The 19,916-nt window shown below is 47.7% G+C and overlaps 1 protein-coding gene and 1 pseudogene across 1 annotated transcript; one reads left to right on the forward strand and one right to left on the reverse strand.

Annotated features, from left to right (window-relative positions):
• Positions 1-11,713: 11,713 nt before the first annotated feature.
• On the forward strand, positions 11,714-12,575 carry LOC112875711 (probable pterin-4-alpha-carbinolamine dehydratase, chloroplastic). Its single transcript, XM_025939657.1, has one exon. The coding sequence runs from the start codon at positions 11,757-11,759 to the stop codon at positions 12,474-12,476; it is 720 nt and encodes a 239-aa protein (XP_025795442.1). The 5' UTR covers positions 11,714-11,756; the 3' UTR covers positions 12,477-12,575.
• A 5,828-nt stretch (positions 12,576-18,403) lies between these two features.
• LOC112874726 lies at positions 18,404-19,861 on the reverse strand (annotated as a pseudogene).
• Positions 19,862-19,916: the final 55 nt, after the last annotated feature.

The raw sequence follows: 19,916 nt of genomic DNA on the forward strand, positions 1-19,916 counted from the left end.
CAGCATGGCTAAATTGAAAATGTGTAGGTCTTGAAAACCCAAGTCGCCCTTACTTTGGATCTGGTTAGCATCTCCCAGCACACCTAATGAATCTTATTTATTTTGTCTTTTCTTGTTGGCTCCACCACTAGCGACCAATCATGTATGATATTTCTTCACATAGTTTCTTGGTCAAATGATATATGTGGGGATTGCTTGTGCTACTGTCTTTATCGTAATTTTCTTCCTTGCTTTGGAGAGCATTTTTTTTTTGCCAACACTGAATTTGGATCCACACTCTCTATTTATTGAACACGTGTTTCTTGGATTACCAATATAAACGGGTAACCCATGCCAATTAAGTAATCTTCAGCTCAGAGAGAATTTGATCCCTGCTCCATTATGGGATGTTGGGGCTAAACAAAATTGAACTTTTCTCTTTGTTTACCATTTGGCTTGAAACATCTTCATATCTCTCCTACTTCAAACATTCCAGATGCTTCTTTGTTTGTCATTTCGCTATCGATTTTGCAACAAGACCCTCAAACTTTAACGAAATCAATCCGAGTCCACTCGCTCCTCTATGGCTCTACCTCTTCTCCCTATCTCCCATCATCCCTTGCGCGCGCTCTCTCCCTCTCCCTCTCTCAAACCCCCCCACCCCCACGCCCCCCCCCCACACCCGCACGCCTATATCTCTCCTCTGTCTCAATTGATGCACTCACACATAGTGCTATTAGACCGAGGTTAGGGCGGGGGTGCGGCGGCATGGAGCCGAGGCGGGGGCCATTGCTCCTCTATTAGCGCAGGGGCTAGAGTGGGGTGCTGCCTCTCCCCATTGGGTTAGGATACCACGCAGACAGGCACCATGGCAGCGTGCGTGGCGGCCCAAGCGAGGCGCGACAGTTATGTGGCACGGCAAAGTAGCTTTTTGGACTAAGAGAGGCACCAGGCCATGGGGCATGGCAGTGCAGCCGCTCGGGCAGAGCGAGACGGCGGCGCGACATCTTGGGCGAAGTGAGGTGGTGCGGCTATGTAGTGGCTCGGGCGGCAATAGCAAGGATGCGCTGAGCGAGTTGGCCGGATGGAGAGGGAGGCTGACGGATCTGCCAGGTCCACCCCTCCTCCCCTCTCAACCTTCATGGATCAATTCACCAGCCAAATGATTATGGGAAATTTGTGCTTCTTTACCTGCAATTCAAATTTCATGGATCGTCACCAGATAGATTAATTCGTGCTCTTTGAGAAGCTCCAAGATAGACGACACTGCTAGCTTGATGGTGAATCAAATCAGTTAGGGATCAAGTGTAGTGCCAAACATGGTGCTCAGATATACAACGATAGCTCGTAACTGTAATTTCGTATATTGGTAGCACTGCAATGGAGTTTTCTTACTGCACCTACCAAGTTTGGTTGCTAACCACCAGAAGGTTGTGTCAATAGCAGGAATAGTGTAATTTGTTACTTAAGATTTCATTATATGATTATATCTTGCATGGCTAAGGAATTCGAGCTGCCCTTGATCTTGGAGTACAAAGGGAATCCGAATTTGTTTATAGGCATCAATGGAATGATTAATCGTTCTTTTAGTTTAAACATGTTGTGAAAGTCAATATGATGTTTTGCAGCAGTTGCATCTCCCATCCAACCAATGTTGTTGGGACTTGGTGCTAATGGTCCACCCATCCATCATAAAGCATTAAGACGAGTTGTGTGCTCCCTATTTTCTCCATTTTTCTCTTATAGTTTTGTAAATTTGTGTTCGAAATTCTTGAATATGGGTAGATTCAGTTTGATGTAGGGAGGTACTTCTCAGATTAGCACTCCAATTTTAAGATTCAGTGTCGGTGTTTTGTCGCCACGCCTACCGAGGGATACTTCCGAGGTGGTGAGTTTGTAGGTAGGGTGTCGCTGATATCAGAAACTCGAAGGTGTAAAGGAACGTAAGGTTTTAGACAGGTTCGGACCGCCGAGAGCGTAATACCCTACGTCCTGTGTGGTTTGTATTGCTTTTGATGATGATTATCCCCGAGGGGGTCCCTATCCGCCCTTATATAGTCTTGGGGGATAAGTTTATATGGGAGTTCTAGTCGGGTACAAGCCTAGAAGTCCTACCCGAGTACTTCTCGGGTAGTTTCCTACTCTGTCCGACTAGTTTCACTACTGCACGAGTAATCCTACTGCATTACGAGTAGGTACAACAGATGTAGTGCGTGGGCCATATCCCATCCCGTATCCTAGGAGATGTGTGCCACGTGGATAGTCCCGTACAACCGGGTCTGACATTCGGCGAATTACAAAAAAGATGATAATTAATTATACAACTTGGTTGCTTGTTGTGAACTAAATATCAGATAATATATCGAACCAAATTAGTTTCCTTGATGGTTTTAATTAAGGTGATTTCCTTGTCATTTTATTTATATACATGAAATTTGTATTAAAATCGATGTTACAAGAATCTTGGGAAATATACAACTTATTCATATGCCTAAGATGGGACAGAATGTTGCTTCCAAAAATAAAAGATCTCGACCTGGTTTCCTATTCCCACGCCCAAGATGGGATACAATGTGATATGCCTATAAGATGGTTTTATCCACGAAAAGATTTAAGGGAGTCTTATAATCTTGATGCAAGTTGATTGAGCAAATGATTTCATCTTTATCATTGTTTTGTTGGGATTCAAGGTCTCCCTATAACTGCCAAATTATATTAGTTGATATGGCAATTCTTGTGTAGCGATAAGTATCGGCAATTCTTGGTTTTCTTTTAGGTTCTGTCATGGAATTTGCTTACTATTTTGTCCAAGATGTATGGTGGAACTTGCACTATTTTCAGATTTGATTTGGGACTGGTAGCGAATGGATAGAAGGAGAAGTTCCTGGCAACCTAGAGGTCATGCAGGTTCAGATTGCCGGCGTAGGGTACGTGATCACAGTAGGCAGATCTTTGGGTTTGATACGCCATGGTTTATGAGAGGCGGTAGCGTGGAGAGGTTGGCATGTACATTTCTACAGTAATGTAATCAAGTCTGGCATTGCCTGTGTGGTCATTCTTATTCTTATGTTATCTCTCTACGAATTTATGCCTTTTGCGAGTGTTCCGGTGATCTTTTAGCAAGTCACAACACTAGACTCTGAGATCCTGCAGCAGAAGGACACCATCCCTATCAAGAGTAATGATAATCTTATATTAAAAAACTGCAAATAGACACTTGTATCGGCAAGTGAAATTTATGGGTAGTTGGTGTGTGTTTCTTGTAGAAAGATGACATATTGTTGCGTTGCCATTTAAAAGGTGCATGCCTTTTTGTGAGCTTTCTAGAATACCTTTGAGGAATGTAGATCTCTATGAGTATTTTATTGGACCACAAAAGGAAAGCAAGCTGTAATCCACTCTGATTATTTTAGAATCTTTTATGTCATTTTACAACAAGATGGCTTTGTCATGTAATAAATCGGCTAGTGTTATTTTGTTAATCTTATATGTCATCTTTTATAAATACATTTTTGTGTTCTTCCATTTGCATTGAGTTTTTTTTTCTCTTGTGGCAACACATGGGTGCAACATACGGACGTACTCTATGGTTTGTATTGCCCGTAGTAACCCACGAGCATACATCTAGTGGTTCTAGAATATGCTGTAAACAATGTGCTCCCCAAGTTGTATCCTTTAACAAAATCAAGGTACCATCCATAAAGAAAAGGTGGCTAACCCGAATAGCACCTTGACATACTCGGATACCTTCAATATCACCTTTCTCCTCCGCTTTCCTGATCAATGCTGAAAGACCCTCAACACATACAGTAAATATATACAGAGAGGGGATCGATTTGACGTAAACCTTGTTGTGGCACAGTCTGTTTTGGATAATTCCATTGATCTTTAATGTACTGACAGGAGACACACATTTAATAATCAAATCCACCCGCTTTGCATCAAATCCCAACTTCCCCATAATATTTTTCAAGAAAGTCCACTCAATTTGACGTCAGCTTTGATGGCCGCTAGCCCAATCTTACTTTTCCTTTTGTTACTCAAAAAATGTGTAGGAGCACATATCGGTAATCAAACATCCGGGAACGAAGGCACTCTGGGATTGGAAAATAACATCCAGAGGAATCTTGAAAAAAAATGGTTAGCTAAAGCATTCGAGATCAGCTTGTACGACATATTTGTATAGGCCTGAGGTCTTTCAACTTATTTGGATTTTTTCATTCCACCCCCTAAACATATGTCCTCCATTCAGCACAACCAACACCTCCGTCCTCACTTGGTCACCCACCAGCCCCTAGAAATACTTATAGAAGATAGAGGGAATCCCATCCGACCCTAGGGATTTGAGCAATTTCAACAATTCCTCTACTTATTCAGTTGTGAAGGTTTTGAGCAATAACTCATTCATATATGAAGAGACCATTCGCCGCACCATTTGGAGGACTTCATTCATCCTGTCATTTGCACACGAAGTAAATGGAATTGTGTAGTAGTTAGTAATAAAAGGATTCAAGGCCTTCCCCGCCACCACATCACTGCAGTCATCATTTAGGGTCTTGACGGAATTCCTTCTCCTTCTCTCAGAAGCACATGCATGAAAAAAAAATTGGTATTGCGATTACCTTTGTCAGCCACAAGGGGTGGTTGCTTCCAATAAACATGGAGTTGTTCTTGTAACCTATTATCCAATTTAAACCTCAACACATGCACCTTATTCATATTTTCCTAGTTAATCCTTCCCCTCTACACCATTCTAGCTCCTTCCTAATTTTGCCGATTTTTTTAATTCTCCCGGTACATTTCCATCCTAATTCCTTAGATCACCCAATATCTTCTTTTGAATCTCAACCGTTTCAACAACACCTAACTCCATAGCCTCAGCCCAAGCCCTTTCTACCCGCCTAGGGCAGTCCTCCTCTTTGAGCCATTTGGGCTCAAATTTGAAGGAAACATCTCTAATCTAGCTGAGCTAATTTGGTTCCCTTTCTCCACACTCCACAATTAAAGGCCTATGATTTGAATGCTGAGGATCACCATTCACTACTTGCACCAGTGGGCAAAGACTTCACCATTCAACATTTGCCACGCCATGGTCTAATCCTTCCTTTATATACCCTTCAGCTCTATGGTGATGATTCCTCCATGTAAACATATGTTCCACGAACCTCAAATTCTCAAGTTAACAAACAGATAATATATTCCTGAAATATTTCATATAAATCACCAGCCTTGCCTGACCATCACTTCTCACAACCAAACACTACTTCATTGAATCACCAAGGCACAACCACGATTTGTATATTGGTTGCACAGAAGTTCTTGTCAAGTCCTCCCCTTCTTCTCCACCTTCGGTTCACCACCATACACCCTGTCAGTCTCCATTCCATTCCTTCCTCTAGTACAATCGCATTAATGTGGTATGTTGATAAACTCCTAATAACAACCCCCACTCTTCTCCAAAACAAGGCAAGACCACCACTACTTCCCCTGCATTCCCTCACCACCATATTCTGCATATATAACAGCCACTGAAATCATTCAATCCTCCTTTTGTCCATATTAGTCTCAGAGTGGAAGAGGATATTAGGGGATTCTCACTTCTGGAGATCCAAAAGCTCACGAACTCCTGAGACATTCCCTAGCCCGGTTCTGAGCTATAATCCTCATTTTATCTAGCGGAACTGCTATGGCAATCCCGCATCATCAAGGATCATATCAATTTCCACCTCCACCACATCACCTTCCTCATCTCTCGACATTAGTTTCAACTTTTGCCGTTAGCTCCTCTTTTTCACCATATTATGCTTGACACTCTCAACAATCTCCTGATTCGCTCTCTTCATCTTAGTTATAGTTCCTTGTTTCTTATTATTTTTGCATGATTGCAAGTTTTGTAAAGGGGAGTATATGTTGGAAATCCACCTCCTACCGAGTGGTTTCTCAGGCACAACCGAATAGTTTGCCTAAGCTGGGAGTGGATAAACACACGCACACCTTTGAGATTGTTTGCACTAGGGCTCCGACTAGATTCTGGTTATTGCTGTGAGCTTTGATTTAAATAGATGTCCCAAGGGGACAAGGTACAATGAAGTGACGCCGGATACAAGACCGGGCGCAAGTTAAGGAGATAGGATCTTGGTCCAGGGGCTGCACGAAGGCAGTGATACTAGTGTGGCCGCAATCTACGACTAGTCTGTTTCATCATAGATGCTGCCTACACACAAGGGTTAATGCCCCAACAATTATCCTCCTAAGCCTTGTGTGCCTTGCTAGAGGGAACTTGGATCATTCCGATCCTGGATCCCAGCTCCTAAAACTTTATTCGCCCAAGTGCCTTCATCAGAATGTCAGTGAGCTGATCCTTGGTATTGATGTAGTCGGCGTTGATGAATCCCTTCTCAATGCAGTCGCGAATGGAGTGATACCTCAACTCGATATGCTTGCTTCGCTCGTGGAAGATGGGATTCTTGCTCAGCGCCAGTGCCAACTTTTTGTCCATCATGAGCTCCACGCATTCAGCCTTCTTCCCCGTGAGCTCACCGAGTAGTCTCGCGAGCCAAACCGCTGGAGTTGCTGCCGCGGTAGCTGCAACGTACTCTGCTTCACATGATGACAGAGCCACCACACGTTGCTTGAGCGATTGCCAACTCACCGGGCACTTCCCAAGGTAGAAAAGGTTGCCGCTAGTGCTTTTGCGGTTGTCGACGTCGCCGGCGTGGTTGCTGTCGCTGGAGCTAGCCAACCAAGTTGTTTCGGTCAACTTCTCATAGCGCAGACCGTAGTCGAGCATGCTATTGACGTAGAGGAGGATGCGCTTCACTGCCTTCATGTGCTCTTCAGTTGGCCTCTCCATGAAACGACTCGCAAACCCAGCCGCAAAGGCTAGATCTGGTTGCAAGTGGAGAAGATAATGGAGACTTCCGACTAATCGCTAGTACTCGATGGAGTCGACTTCCGGAGCGGTGCTGTCGCGGCTTAGGCGCAACCTTTTCTCCATGGGCATCTGGACAGGGTGGCACCCCTCCATTCCGCCAATCTTCATGACTTGGATGGCGTATCGTGCTTAGCTCACAGTGATGTGCCCGCCCTCCTGATGCACCTCAATGCCCAGGTAGAAGGAGAGAAGCCCGAGATCACTCATCTGGAATTGGCCCTTCATCTCCTCCTTGAACTTGTCGATGGCCTGCTCAGATGATCCGGTGATCACCAGATCATTGTCGTATTCACTGACCAGTAGTGGCTCCCCATGCTTGCCACCACCCCGCCTGTAAATGGTGTGCTCGTGCGCACTCTACTTGAAGTCGAGTGCTTTGAGCATCGAGTCAAGCTTCGCGTTTCAGGCCCGCAGCGCCTGTCATAAGCCATAGAGGGCCCTATGCAGTCGTAGCACCTTTCCTTCCTCCCCTGGGACAACGAACCCGAGAGGCTGCTTGACGTAGACCTCCTCCTTCAGATCTCCATTCAGGAAGGCCGATTTGACGTCCATGTGGTAGATAGTCTCGTCCTCCTGAGTTGCAAAGGCCAGAAGCACTCGCACTGACTCCATGCGAGTCACAGGCGCGTAGACCTCATCAAAATCGACACCAGCCTACTGAACAAAGCCGCGCGCCACCAGTTGCGCATTATGCTTGATCACCTCTCTCGCCTCATCGCGCTTCAGCTTGAACACCCACTTCAACCCAATGGCCTGGTGCCCAGCTGGGAGATTAACCAGCTCCAAGTCTTGTTGCGCTCAATCGAGTTGATTTCATCGCGCATCGCCGCTCGCCAAGCTTCCTCCCGCTCCACCTCAGCAAAGGAGCATGGCTCCCTCGTGCTGGTGAGCATCAAATCCACCTCTTCAAACTCTACTTGCTCAAGGCCTGGGTGTGGCTCACTGAGCAAGTCTTCCATTGTGCGATAGCACAATAGGGCATCATCGTGGTCGTTGTCGAGGTGCGAGTCGTTGCTGCCATAGGTCGGGGAAGAACTCGGAGCAGTGCTTGAAGGCGAATTAGCACTCGAAGCGACCTCACGAGTACTCGGAGTGCCCTCCAAAGTACTCGGAGTCGCACCAGCGGGAGTAGGAGTTGGGGAAGCAGTCGGGGGGAGGGGGGGGGAGGTCCGCCTCACCCCCAGAAGTACTCGAAATGGAGCTCGAAGTACTCGGAGCCATACCAAGAGTGGTCGTGCGGGTCGGATCTCCTCCCAAGCTTGGCGTAGACTCCTCCGCAGCCACCGCAGCTTCCACCAAGTACTCGACGATGAAGCCGGAGTTGCACCTGGTGTTGCCATGTTTCTCCTGCGACCAGCTCCAGCCACGACCTTCATCAAACACAACATCGCGCGCTGTGCGCACCCATTGTGTCACCAGGTCCAGCACCCGGTAGGCCTTGACTCCTTCCTTGTAGCCGATGAAGACGCCTGAAGTCGCCCGATCTTCAAGCTTGCCGCAGTGCCCGAGTTCTTTCGCGTACACCGGGCACCCAAAGGTGCGCAGGAATTGGATCGCCGGCTTGCTTCCATGCCACGCCTCATATGGCGTCTTATCGGAGAGGGCCCGGGTTGGCGAGCGGTTGAGGAGGAATACCGCCGTGCTCACCGACTCCACCCAATAGATGGCTGGCATGCCCCTCTATTTCAGCAGGGCACGCGCCATAGCCATCACCGACTGGTTGCACCGTTCCACCACGCTGTTCTGCTGGGGCGTGTGGGGCGCAGAGTGGTGCCGCTCCACACCTTGGTCAGCACAGTACTCGGTGAAGGACGCCGAAGTGAACTCGCCGCCGTTGTCAATGCGGAACACCCTCAGCTTCCTCTCGCACTTGTTCTCCGCAGCCGCCTGGATCTTCTTGATGGACTCCGGCGCGCTGCTCTGCTCTGCGAGGAAAGCCGCCCACATGTACCTTGTGGCATCATCTACCAGCACCGACCTCCTGGAGTTGCCAGCGTGATGGGGCCGCACAAGTCGCCATGTACGAGTTCGAGCGGCTTGTCCGCCCTGTACTTGGCCTGCTTGGGGAAGCGGGTGCGCCAGTGCTTGGTGGTGACGCAGACGTCGCACAACTGCTCAATGTGAGCCAGCTGCAGTAGCCCGCGCACCATGCTCTTCCGCCCCATCTGCTACAGGGCGCCAAAGTTGACATGCCCGAACCGATCATGCCACCGCCAGGCATCGTCGCCACGACATGCGGTGAGGCAGACCGGCCTCGCGATCTCCAGTCGCAGCACATATAGCCTGTTCTCGCTACGGGGAACCCTTGCCAACAGCCGGCTCTCACGATCACGGATCTGCAAGACACCATCCTCGATGTGAATCTTGGACCTAATCTCGTCAAGTTGCCCGACTGAGATGATGGAGTTGCGCAGCTTCGGGATGTAGTAGACCCCATCTAGGGTCTTGTGTTCCCTGTTCCTCCCAGAGAAGATGATGGTGCCACAGCCTTGGATGGCCACGATCGACCCATCACCGAACTTGATCGAGCTGCGATTTTAAACAGCCTGATCGAGGTGGGAGAAGACGTCGCACCGCCCCGTCATGTGGTTGGTGGCCCCTGTGTCCAGGTACCACCCTTCCATCAACTCGTCGTCCCGGCCCATGCCGAGGTAGACTTGAGCTCGAGGCTCCTCGATGCAGGTCGTCGTTGCAGCCGTCGTCGCAGGCAAGGGAGCAGGCTCGCGGCCAACCCCGTGGTCGCCCGTGTGCTCATCTGCCACCTTTTTTGACCGTCTCGACTACTTCTTTGACTTCCTACACAGAAAACAACTTGGTTTGCGGCTCCTCCAAGTGGTTTTCCACGCAGACGGCTGTCTCGACTATTTCTTCGAGTTCCTACATAGAAAATAACTCAGTTTGCGGCTCCTCCGAGTGGCTTCCCATGCAGACGTCCGTCTCGACTGCTTCTTCGAGTTCGTGCATAGAAAACAACTCAGTTTGCGGCTCCTCCGAGTGGTTTTTCCATGCAGACTTGTGCCATGAATAGGCACGACTCTTCTTCCGCCTGGGCCAGGTGCGTTTGCCCCTACTTGGGCTGCTTGCACTCACGTGCCCAGTGGCCAGCACGGCCATAGTTGTGGCAGGTGTCGTCGCGTGGTGGCTTCCTCACCTCACCGCCGTTGACTTCTTTCTTCTTTGGAGCCGGCGGACGCCGCCGCTGACTCCTCTTGCCTCCGGATCTGGACGGACCCTCACCCAACTCACTACGACCCAATGCATCAGCATACAACAGCTTGCCGGAGTCGCAATTTGAGTCGGCGCAGTCCATGCGGTCCTGTTACGCCTTCAGGCGCCCAGTCACCTCTTCCAGCGAGAGGGAGGAGATGTCCAGCAACGTCTCGATGGACATCACCAGATGGTCGAACCGAGGTTGGACCGACCGTAGGAGCTTCTCCACTACTCGCTACTCCTCTATCTCCTTGCCCAGCTCCTCCAGGTTGATGACGAGGTTGGACAGGCGCAGAGTGAAGTCGTCCACCTTCTCGCTGCTGCGACACGTCATGGCTTCGAACTCCCTCCGCAGCTGCTGAGCCCTGCCCTTCTGGACTTTATTGCTGCCGACGCACATCATCTTGATGGCATCCCATGCTTCTGCAGCCGACTTCTTCTTAGCCACCGCGGCACCATCTCTGGCGGCACTGAGAGGATAAGGACCTTTCTGGCCATGCAATCTTCCTGGAAATCGCAGTCGCCATACTCGATAGCGTCCTGAGGTTGCGGGCTTGGAGCATCACCTTCATGACCAGGCTCTAGTGGGTGTAGTTGGATCTTGTCAGTGTCGGTACTTTGCGCCACTCGACTCCTTCACCACTCTCTGAATGGCCGTCCACTGCCCATCCCGGTAGCGCCGCCCACCCGGGGAAGCGGAGGGATGCCTCCGGTGGCGACTCGAGATTATAGAGCCATTCGATGATGACCCCCAGCATCTTCCTCACCGACCGGCTTCTTCTCCTTCTTCGCCTGCGGCTTTGAGTCTTCTGGCCGCTGGTCCTTGGGCGTCAGGTCCTCCTTCAGGAGACCTTCTTCACCCTCGACCGGCTTCTTGCTCTCCCTCGAGTTATGCCTAGACCTAACAGGCTTCCCGGATAGAGACATTGATCCAAAGGATACTTAACCTAGACTCTGATACCAATTGTTGGAAATCCACCTCCCACTGAGTCATTTCTCAAGCATAACCGAGTAGTTTGCCTAAGCTGGAAGGGGATGAACACACGCACATATTTGAGGTCGTTTGCACTGGGGCTCCGACTAGATCCCGGTTGTTGCTGTGAGTTTTGATTTAAATAGATGTTCCAAGGGGACAAGATACAATGAAGTGGCGTTAGATACAAGACCGGACGCAAGTTATAAGGAGATAAGACCTTGGTCTACGGGCTGCACGCACTCAGTGATACTGGTGTGGCCGCAATCTATGACTAGTCTGTTTCATTCTGGATGTTGTCTACACACAAAGATTAATGCCCTAAGATTAGATACTAGTCTTTTAACTCCACCCCTTACCGCACACATTACATCTACCATCCAAAGTACTTTAGATCTAACTTATAAATTTATCTATTTACTCATATAATATTTAAGAATATAAATTGACGAGCGTCTCGCCTGCCCGTACAGCAGGTGTGAGTATGGTGTACGTATTAGGGCTGATGATGAGAGTGTGAAGAATAAGTGGTAGGCCGGCCGGCCAGTGGGTGGAATTGCTGCAAAGAAGAAGCAGCAGCAGCAGCAGCAGCAGCAGAAGAAGAAAAGACTAGAAGCAAGCAAGAGGACAAGAAGGTGGGACAATAAAAGAAGGCAGCCGATGGTGGCGACTAATCCATCCCGCGCTGCAAGCTGCCATCCATCCATTCCAATATTCCATTCCCATCCAATGGCGCTCTCGCTCTCCCTGGCGCCGCCAGTAGCAGCAGCCGCCGGCAGCAGCAGCAGCTGCCCGAGCTTCCTGCGGCCGGCGGCGGTGGCGATGAGGCGTGGTCGGAGCAGTAGGGCGCGCGGCAGCGTGGTGGCGATGGCCGACCTGCTGGGCGACTTTGGCGCGCGCGACCCCTTCCCGGAGGAGATCGAGAGCAAATTCGGGGAGAAGGTGCTGGGCAACGTGGACACCCTCCACCAGATCCTCATCCCGACCCTGTCGGCGCTCTCGCTGGCTCGCCTCCCGCTGCAGCCCGACGCGGAGGCGCTCTCCCTGGACGACGCGCGCCGGCTGCTCCTCAAGGTGGTCGGATGGAGGCTGGTGCTCTCCGACGACGAGCAGCGGCCCGCGCGGCTGCAGTGCGTCTGGAAGGTGCGCGACGAGTCCTGCGGCCAGGAGCTCATCGCCAGGATCAACGCAGCGCTCGACGGTGCCGGCCACGCGCCGGCAGCACTGGTTTGGGAGGCCCCCAGCAGCCAGGTGAGGGCCGAGCTCTCAACGCCCTCCGGCGCCGGCGACAGCCTCACCGTCAACGACTACATCGTCGCCGCCAGGATAGACAAAGTCAGGACGCTCGATCTTATCCCCAAGAAGCGAGTCTGGGCATGAAATGCAATTGGATCTTGATCTTATTTATCTATCCCTTCAGTAAATTATTATAATTACTTACGAACGAACGAGTGAATGGAAATTTTTGCAATTCCTCCTGCTGCCATGTGTTTGTGTGTATTAGTAAGTAGAGGAAAAAAATAATAATTTACTCATACAGAAGTAGGGTAAACTAGCAGATTGTCATCATACATCGCTTTTATCATCGAGCAATTTATATTAATCCGCCCAAAGGCATGCAATCACACCCAAGTAATAATAAAACTAGCAGATTGCACAAGTAAACTGTAAACTAAGAGGCCGGGCAACGAGTAACTCAGCACCTAGATTGTCTATTGATGCAGAGATGTGGGTTAGACCAAGCCCATAACCATTTTTGCTTCCGTTGCATTGTCAATCATCACTTCATCAGGGTCGTTGTTTTCTTCTTTTGTTAATATAATTGACAACTCTCTACCTCATTAATTTTTTCAAAAAGTGGAGTTTTCGCAAAAGTTATGGCGGACCATTTTTATAAATTTGCCATGATACATTGAAATATTTTATATTTCAGAGGCTTAAACACGGGAAAAACGAGCACATTAACCGTACTTGTGTTTAAAGTTAGAGGGTTTTTAGATTTCAGAGCCTTAACTTTATTTTTATAAAGTTAGAGATTTTTTATATAATTTTTCACATACTTGTGTCATTGTGTGGCTGCTTTAGGACCGATGAATTCAATAGAGTTGGAGGGTTACTAAAGAAAATGTGGAAATACAGCAACCAGATGCAACCTCCTTATGCTGCTGCTGCCCCCCAATCAAATAAAACCCGCCAAGGGCAAACTTGGTCCGGCAGATACTAAGACGAAGCGCTTAACGAACAGAATAGAGCACTACTTGCATATAACCTAGGTTTGTCTGCAAAAGTACTTGCATATCGTCTCAAAACTGTAGTGCCAGACAGAGTGCTTTTGTTCCTGGGAGGTTGATATCAGACAATATTTTGATTGCTTGTGAGATTACACACTATATGCGAAATAAAAGGAAGGGAAAAACGAGCTATGCTGCTGTCAAGCTTGATATGAGCAAGGCGTATGACAGAGTGGAGTGGGGGGGTTTTGGAGCAAATGATGGCACGGTTGGGTTTTAGCCGAAGGTGGATTGATTTGATCATGAAGTGTGTTGACATCAGTGAAGTACCTTGTTCGCGTGAATGGAGAGCTGACGGAGAGTTTTGTTCCAGAGCGAGGGCTACGACAGGGAGACCCGGTATCTCCATATCTGTTTCTTCTATGTGCTGAAGCCTTCTCGAGTCTTTTGATGCATGCATAGGTGGATGGTCGGATTGGAGGGGTTCGTATCTGCCACAATGCACCAAGCGTGTCACACTTGTTTGCTGATGATTCTCTAATAGTGTTTCAGGCAAACGGAGAGGACGCGCAGATATATTGACGGTGTATGAACAATGTTCAGGGGCGGGTAATCAACAAAGACAAAACAGCAGTAATGTTTAGCGCCAATGCGACTCTTGGATAATAAGCAAGAGGTGATGGATGCACTGAATATACCGAGGGAAACAGCGAACGAAAGGTACCTAGAATTGCCAGTGTTCATCGGTAAATCAAGAACAAAAGCGTTTGGGTTTCTTAAAGACCGTATATGGTAGAAGATACAAGGGTGGAAGGAGAAAATGTTGTCACGGGCGGGTAAAGAGATTTTAATCAAAGCCATTGCACAGGCCATTAGAGAAAATTGCATATTTGGGACTCCAAACATCGCGCTTCGCAGTTTTGCCATTTCTAACATCGTCCTTGCAAAAATAGAACTCTAAACATGTGCAACTTGATTCTGCTGTCATTAGGTATATTTCCTCTCTTTTTTTACTTTTCTTTTCATGTATTTGGCAGGTGAATTGACTGTTTTGCCCTTCTATATTTTTTTTATCTGCCTTGCCGCCGCCGCCGCCCTGTGCAGGCTGGCACGCTGGTCACCGCCGCCGCCTGGCGCCTGGGCACAAAGGAAAATTAGCTCGCGCCTGGGGTGCCTGCAGAGTGAGGGATTTGTTGCACTGCTGCCCGATTTGTTTTGTTGCAGACTGTTGATGAGCTAATTGATCCAGGAACAGGCATGTGGAATGTGCAGCTCGTAGAACAAACTTTCTGCCGGGCTGATGCTGATCTGATCCTTGCCTTACCGGTGCATGTGGAGATGGATAATTGTGTGGCATGGCGCTATGATAAAAGAGGCTTGTTCTCTGTCAAGTCTGCATACAAACATAAGAACCTCGAGGAGAGGAGATCGATTGAGCAGCAGGGGAGGGGGTTTAAACAGGGAGCAGTGGAAACAAATATAGGCTTTGAAGTGTCCAGGCAAGATTCGCCATTTCATATGGAGGATGGCACACAACACAGTTGCAACAAGAATGGCGCTGAAACAGAGGGGATGGAACTGGAGACAAAATGTGTTATGTGTGATTGGCTGGATGAGGATGGGACACATCTGTTTTTTCAAATGTAAGTTTATCAAGCAGCTGTGGCACGAGCTTGCTTTGGAGGGCACACGCCAGACTAGCAGAGGTGCAAACAGCTGAAGAAACGACCAGCTTCACTTTTGACCTGCAACTTGTTATGGCAGTGGTGGCAAGAGAGAAATAGGGTGAGAGAAGAAGTTTCTGAATGATTCGGATGAAAAAATAAGCTATGCTCGAGAGACCGGGCAGGGTTGGCAAAGGCCGAGGGGAGAGGTGCTGAAAATCAGTTCGTGATCAGGAATTCTAGGGGAGAGGTGTTGGAAGGCAGGAGCAGATCATATACCGTTTGCAATGGATGCGTTCCAAACGGAGGTCATAGCGGCATGGGAGGCGATCAGATCGGCTGTTTCGATGGGAATGACACATGGAATCCTGGAAACTGATGCTGTGTTGGTTGTCGGCAATGGGAGGTTATGGGGCTGTTTGGTTTCATAACCAACATACTATAAGTTGCCACAACTTTTCTTTTCTTGCCACACTTGCCTAAAATTAGTCGCTCGAATTCTTCGCCACACTTTACTATGTTTAAGAGTATCTTGCCACATTTTTACAAGTCATTGACAAGTGAGACCAAAATAACAGCAGAAGAATCTTACCACAACTGTGGTTGCACACTAAACGGGTACCTAAGTTAGTCAAACCTGCCCAACTTTAGGCGTGGCAGACTGTGGCAAGTTAGGTAGAAAACCAATCAGCCCCTGTATCTGTGAGCTAAAGTCTACGATGATATCAAATTTTGCCTCTTTTTTGGCTAATCATTGCTTTTATGAATGTAATAGAGTAGCGCATGCTGTGGCTGCGATTTGGTGTAAGTGTCCTTATGGAACTAACCGGTTTTGGGAAGTTCCGCCTGCATGACTTGGTGGCCGGCGATATTGCCGTGCCCGAGGTTTAATGGAATGCGATTATTCCTTCAAAAAAAAAATAATGCCACTGGGGCAGCATCACGGCATCGTACGAGTGTTAATCATTAGCAGATTCTTCACATCCGGTGATCATTAGCGTTACACGATACTGTATTAAACTTGGCACAAAAATACTCTATCATTAGCATCTGCTGTGCAGTCAGAGCTTGTCCCCTACTTCTCTGTCATTAGCTTCTGCTACTACCAAAGACACAATTAAAATTATTCTCTTTTGATAATCGTCCATTCTATTCTCTTTTGATAGTCCTACTTCCAAAAGAGAAACGAACCGGAGCATTTCTGGCCCAACTTTTCTAGCGTCAGGATCTAGGACATAGTCAGAGTAGATGCAGTCATCTTGAAGATGACCCAGCAGCCTATCTGGGGCATTGACATATAGACGATTGTTGGTGTACCTGCTTGCGTCTGATCCACGAAAAAGACGTTCTCCAAGCAGCACCTTAGATAGCATGCATCGCATTCTGGTGACAACTTTTCATGTGAAGAGATTTTCTAGCGCAGCTGCACACTATATAGGAAAGGAGCAAACCATTTGCACACTATAATGGGAGCCTTCTTTAAATAAGCTTACTTCCTTAATTTTGCATGTTTACTACAAAGAAAGCGTCCACTTTCTTCCGTGGCATTCGGATTTTAGATCTAGGGGTAATCATCATATAAAGAGCATTGCTATGCATTCTACAATTCAACTGAAATTAATGTATTGCTACACTATGATTGTTATTTACTAAAAATCTCCCTTCAAAATTTCATGGATGAACCAGAGCTGAAGGTTCCTTGAGATGAGAGTTGATCGTATCTCTGAGTAGCATATCTCAAATTCTTACCATGATTTATTCTGGTTATATTCAGGGTATGCCCTTTCATGTATCCTGGTTACAAATGCCATAGCATCTTCTAAGCTCGTCAAAATGCCAACTGTTCTCTAATTAACATTTCTCTAACAAGAAAATTCTGTTCTGCACTTTTTCCATGGCTAGGTACATTGGTGTTGCAGGGCTTTCACATATGGGCATACCAAAAGAGGTGCTTTGAAGTGAAAAATGTTATTGGCATATTTCCTTACATTTACATGCTTAAGAGGTGTTTAAGTGCGCCTATTATATGTTAGACTTTCAAAACAAACCAAAAGTTCAGAATGAAGAACTGGGGTGAAGACTGTCAATATAATAGGCCTTTCCTTCCATAAAATGGATTTTTTGCTTTCCAAAAAGTGTTAAGAGTCTAGGGAGAGCATTTTTCACTGGGGGTGTTCTGTTTGAAGAATGATGTGGTGCACCATGAGCCTATTCCTTAAATTCTTGTTTGGTTTGAGGAGTGGAATAGGTTGGTCCATCACCATCTCATTCCTCATATATAGACACATAAATAGTACAACCATGAGGAATATGGTCATTCCACCAAATTTATGGAATCAACTCATCATGCATCACCCCATCTAGTATGAGATGACTCCTCAAACCAAAGAACCCATAAATGTTTGATGCAGACCAAGCAACCAAAATATTCAGATTGGATGCCTAATGATTAACTATTATTTGTAATATGGTTGTGGAGTTATTGCAGAAAGAGGCCACGGGTTCCAACAGGTAAATAGCACAGGCAATATATGGTAGGCAGATTACAGTTGCTTTACCAATTACGTACTGATCCAGTTATACCAAATCTTATTGAAACATGATGATGTCTAGCTTCTAGAGAAATAGTTTGACGCTATGTCCCTTTCCAAGATAAGCTGCTAATCTTTGTTGCATTTACTGTGATAAATCAAAAAACAAGTTGTGACACACCAATGCAGATGACTACCAAACATTAAACTGGCAAAGCTAATTTGGCAAAACCAAATCAAAGGATTTTCCAGTGGTTTTTAACGCAACTCCTAGGCATTTGGAACGGGGGTGGGTAAGCCACACACTCACACCTAGCCTTGCCACCTTAATAACCGTGGATTTCGCACAAAGATACACAATTTGTTCGATCCAGGGTTTTAACCAAGTTTGAACGAATGTCTCTAAATTACATAAATAAAAAGGCATCATTACAGTATAGTTGGTCCACATCTAGGATTATGTAATATCCTATGTTCAGAATTCGATGCTGCAATGCATGATGGCTCCAAAAGAAAATTACTTCTAAATATTTTAATATAACAAACAGTAGTCAACTCCAGCATTCTACAATGTAGAATTACATTGGCATCTTGTATTACCTATCATGGACGAAGCATCTTTTAGTAACTGTATATGTCATGGGCTAGCATCTACTTGACCCTATACAGATCTACTCTAGCATTTCAATTAGTCAAGCTTTAGCAGTGTTACTATTATTATTATTTAATATCTCTATGTACACAGCAACATGAGGGATTTTCAATTAGAGATAAGCTAAACAGTCCTAACCAGCTCTTATGTAATTCCAGAAAACACAAACTCCTATACGTGCACTATATCACAACACATCAAGAAATTGATATCATAATGACACAGGGTATTAACACGGAAATTGTAAGGTTGGTAATAAAGCATACCAGTGTCTTGATCCAGATTCATAGGTAAGCACCAAGACTCATTAGGGCTATAGTTGCCACACTCAGCAAAAAAGAGCTTTGCAGGAGCATGAACAGATTGAGGGTCTTCACAAGTTGCAAGAAAATTGTTATGGCTGTGATAATATTTTAAAGGATTCCCTGGATTGTATCCTATGTTCAGGTTGTACTCCGGGCCAGATACGCATCCATTGACACCACATATAAATGAAGCTTATACTTGTCCACCTTAAACCATGGAAACAAAGAGTTAAATTGGAAGGCTCAGTGTATTATCGTTCCTCCTAGCCGCCGCCTGGAGCATATCACCAAAGGTGGGATCAGCAACTCGCAGGTCAGAATGACCGGGCCACGATTCGCATCAGGCACCTGGTGCTGATCATTTGTATTGTAAATTGTTCGCTTGGCGGGTAGGCTTTGTCGTACCAAATGGTGTTGATAATGATGTTGGAGACAGGGTCCAGTGGGATATAGCAGAGGCCCGCCTTGAGCAGGCTGTGGTGGTACCGAGAGAGCACAGCTCGTCCTTGGGCAGCCTGGCCAGCGCATCTAGGTAGAAACGATGGATTCTTGCGATAAGCACACGCCTCCTGGCTGCCCGGGTAGGAGGCAGTGCTCGGGGGTTTTGCGCGCCGGAGCCTAGATTTGGCAAGAGCTCCCAGGATTCTTTTAGTTGGAGAACTGGATCCGATGCTACATGATCCAGCCGGAGCAGAAGTTGGTCAGACTTGCATTGAAGCCTCGGCTGGAGGTTCTTCAGGCCAGGTGAAACCAGCTTCCACACTAGCACGAGCTTCTGCGGATCTGGGTGGCGGGCGGCGACTGCTGCGCATCGGAGGGAGGCGACGAGGGGGGCCCGCCTCGGCTGCGTCGAGGTATCGCACGGCCTCGACGTTGGGGAGGTAGGGGAAGAGGCGGGTCAGGAAGGCGAGGAGGCCATCGAGCGACCGCTGGATCATGTCCGCCGCAGCCTCATCTCCTCCTCTTGCAGTTGCAGCCACCAGGGCAGCAACCATCTGGAGCCATGACGGAGTTGACATAGATGTTGGAGGAGGGATCCAGGAGGCCGAAGCAAAAGCCGCCGTATCCGAGCTGCCGATTCTTCAACCGGTTGTAGCACTTGCCGATCTTGGCAAGAACCGCTCTACTCTCTTCATTCGGGTCGCCTCGGAGGAAGTCATCCTCGAGGTTCCTGGGCCCATAGATCTGGGGACTGCTGCGCTGCGGCTCTGGCTCTGGTTGCCGACGGAGACGACGCTCTCGTTGCCGCAAGAGACGGCGCTCCAGCGGAAGCGGAACATCTCGTCGAGGATCTGGGGATCTTTTGAGGAGAAAGTCCCTTGGTCTGTGGTGGCGGCCATCCTCGAGGTCGAGGGTCTGGGCACCGAGTCGGCCGCGGCGTTGCGCTGGCCCTACGCCCAACGAGCCTAGGCCATCTGCTGCTATGGGATGGGCCTT

Source organism: Panicum hallii, chromosome 9, assembly GCF_002211085.1.
Source record: "Panicum hallii strain FIL2 chromosome 9, PHallii_v3.1, whole genome shotgun sequence".
NCBI lineage: Eukaryota > Viridiplantae > Streptophyta > Magnoliopsida > Poales > Poaceae > Panicum > Panicum hallii.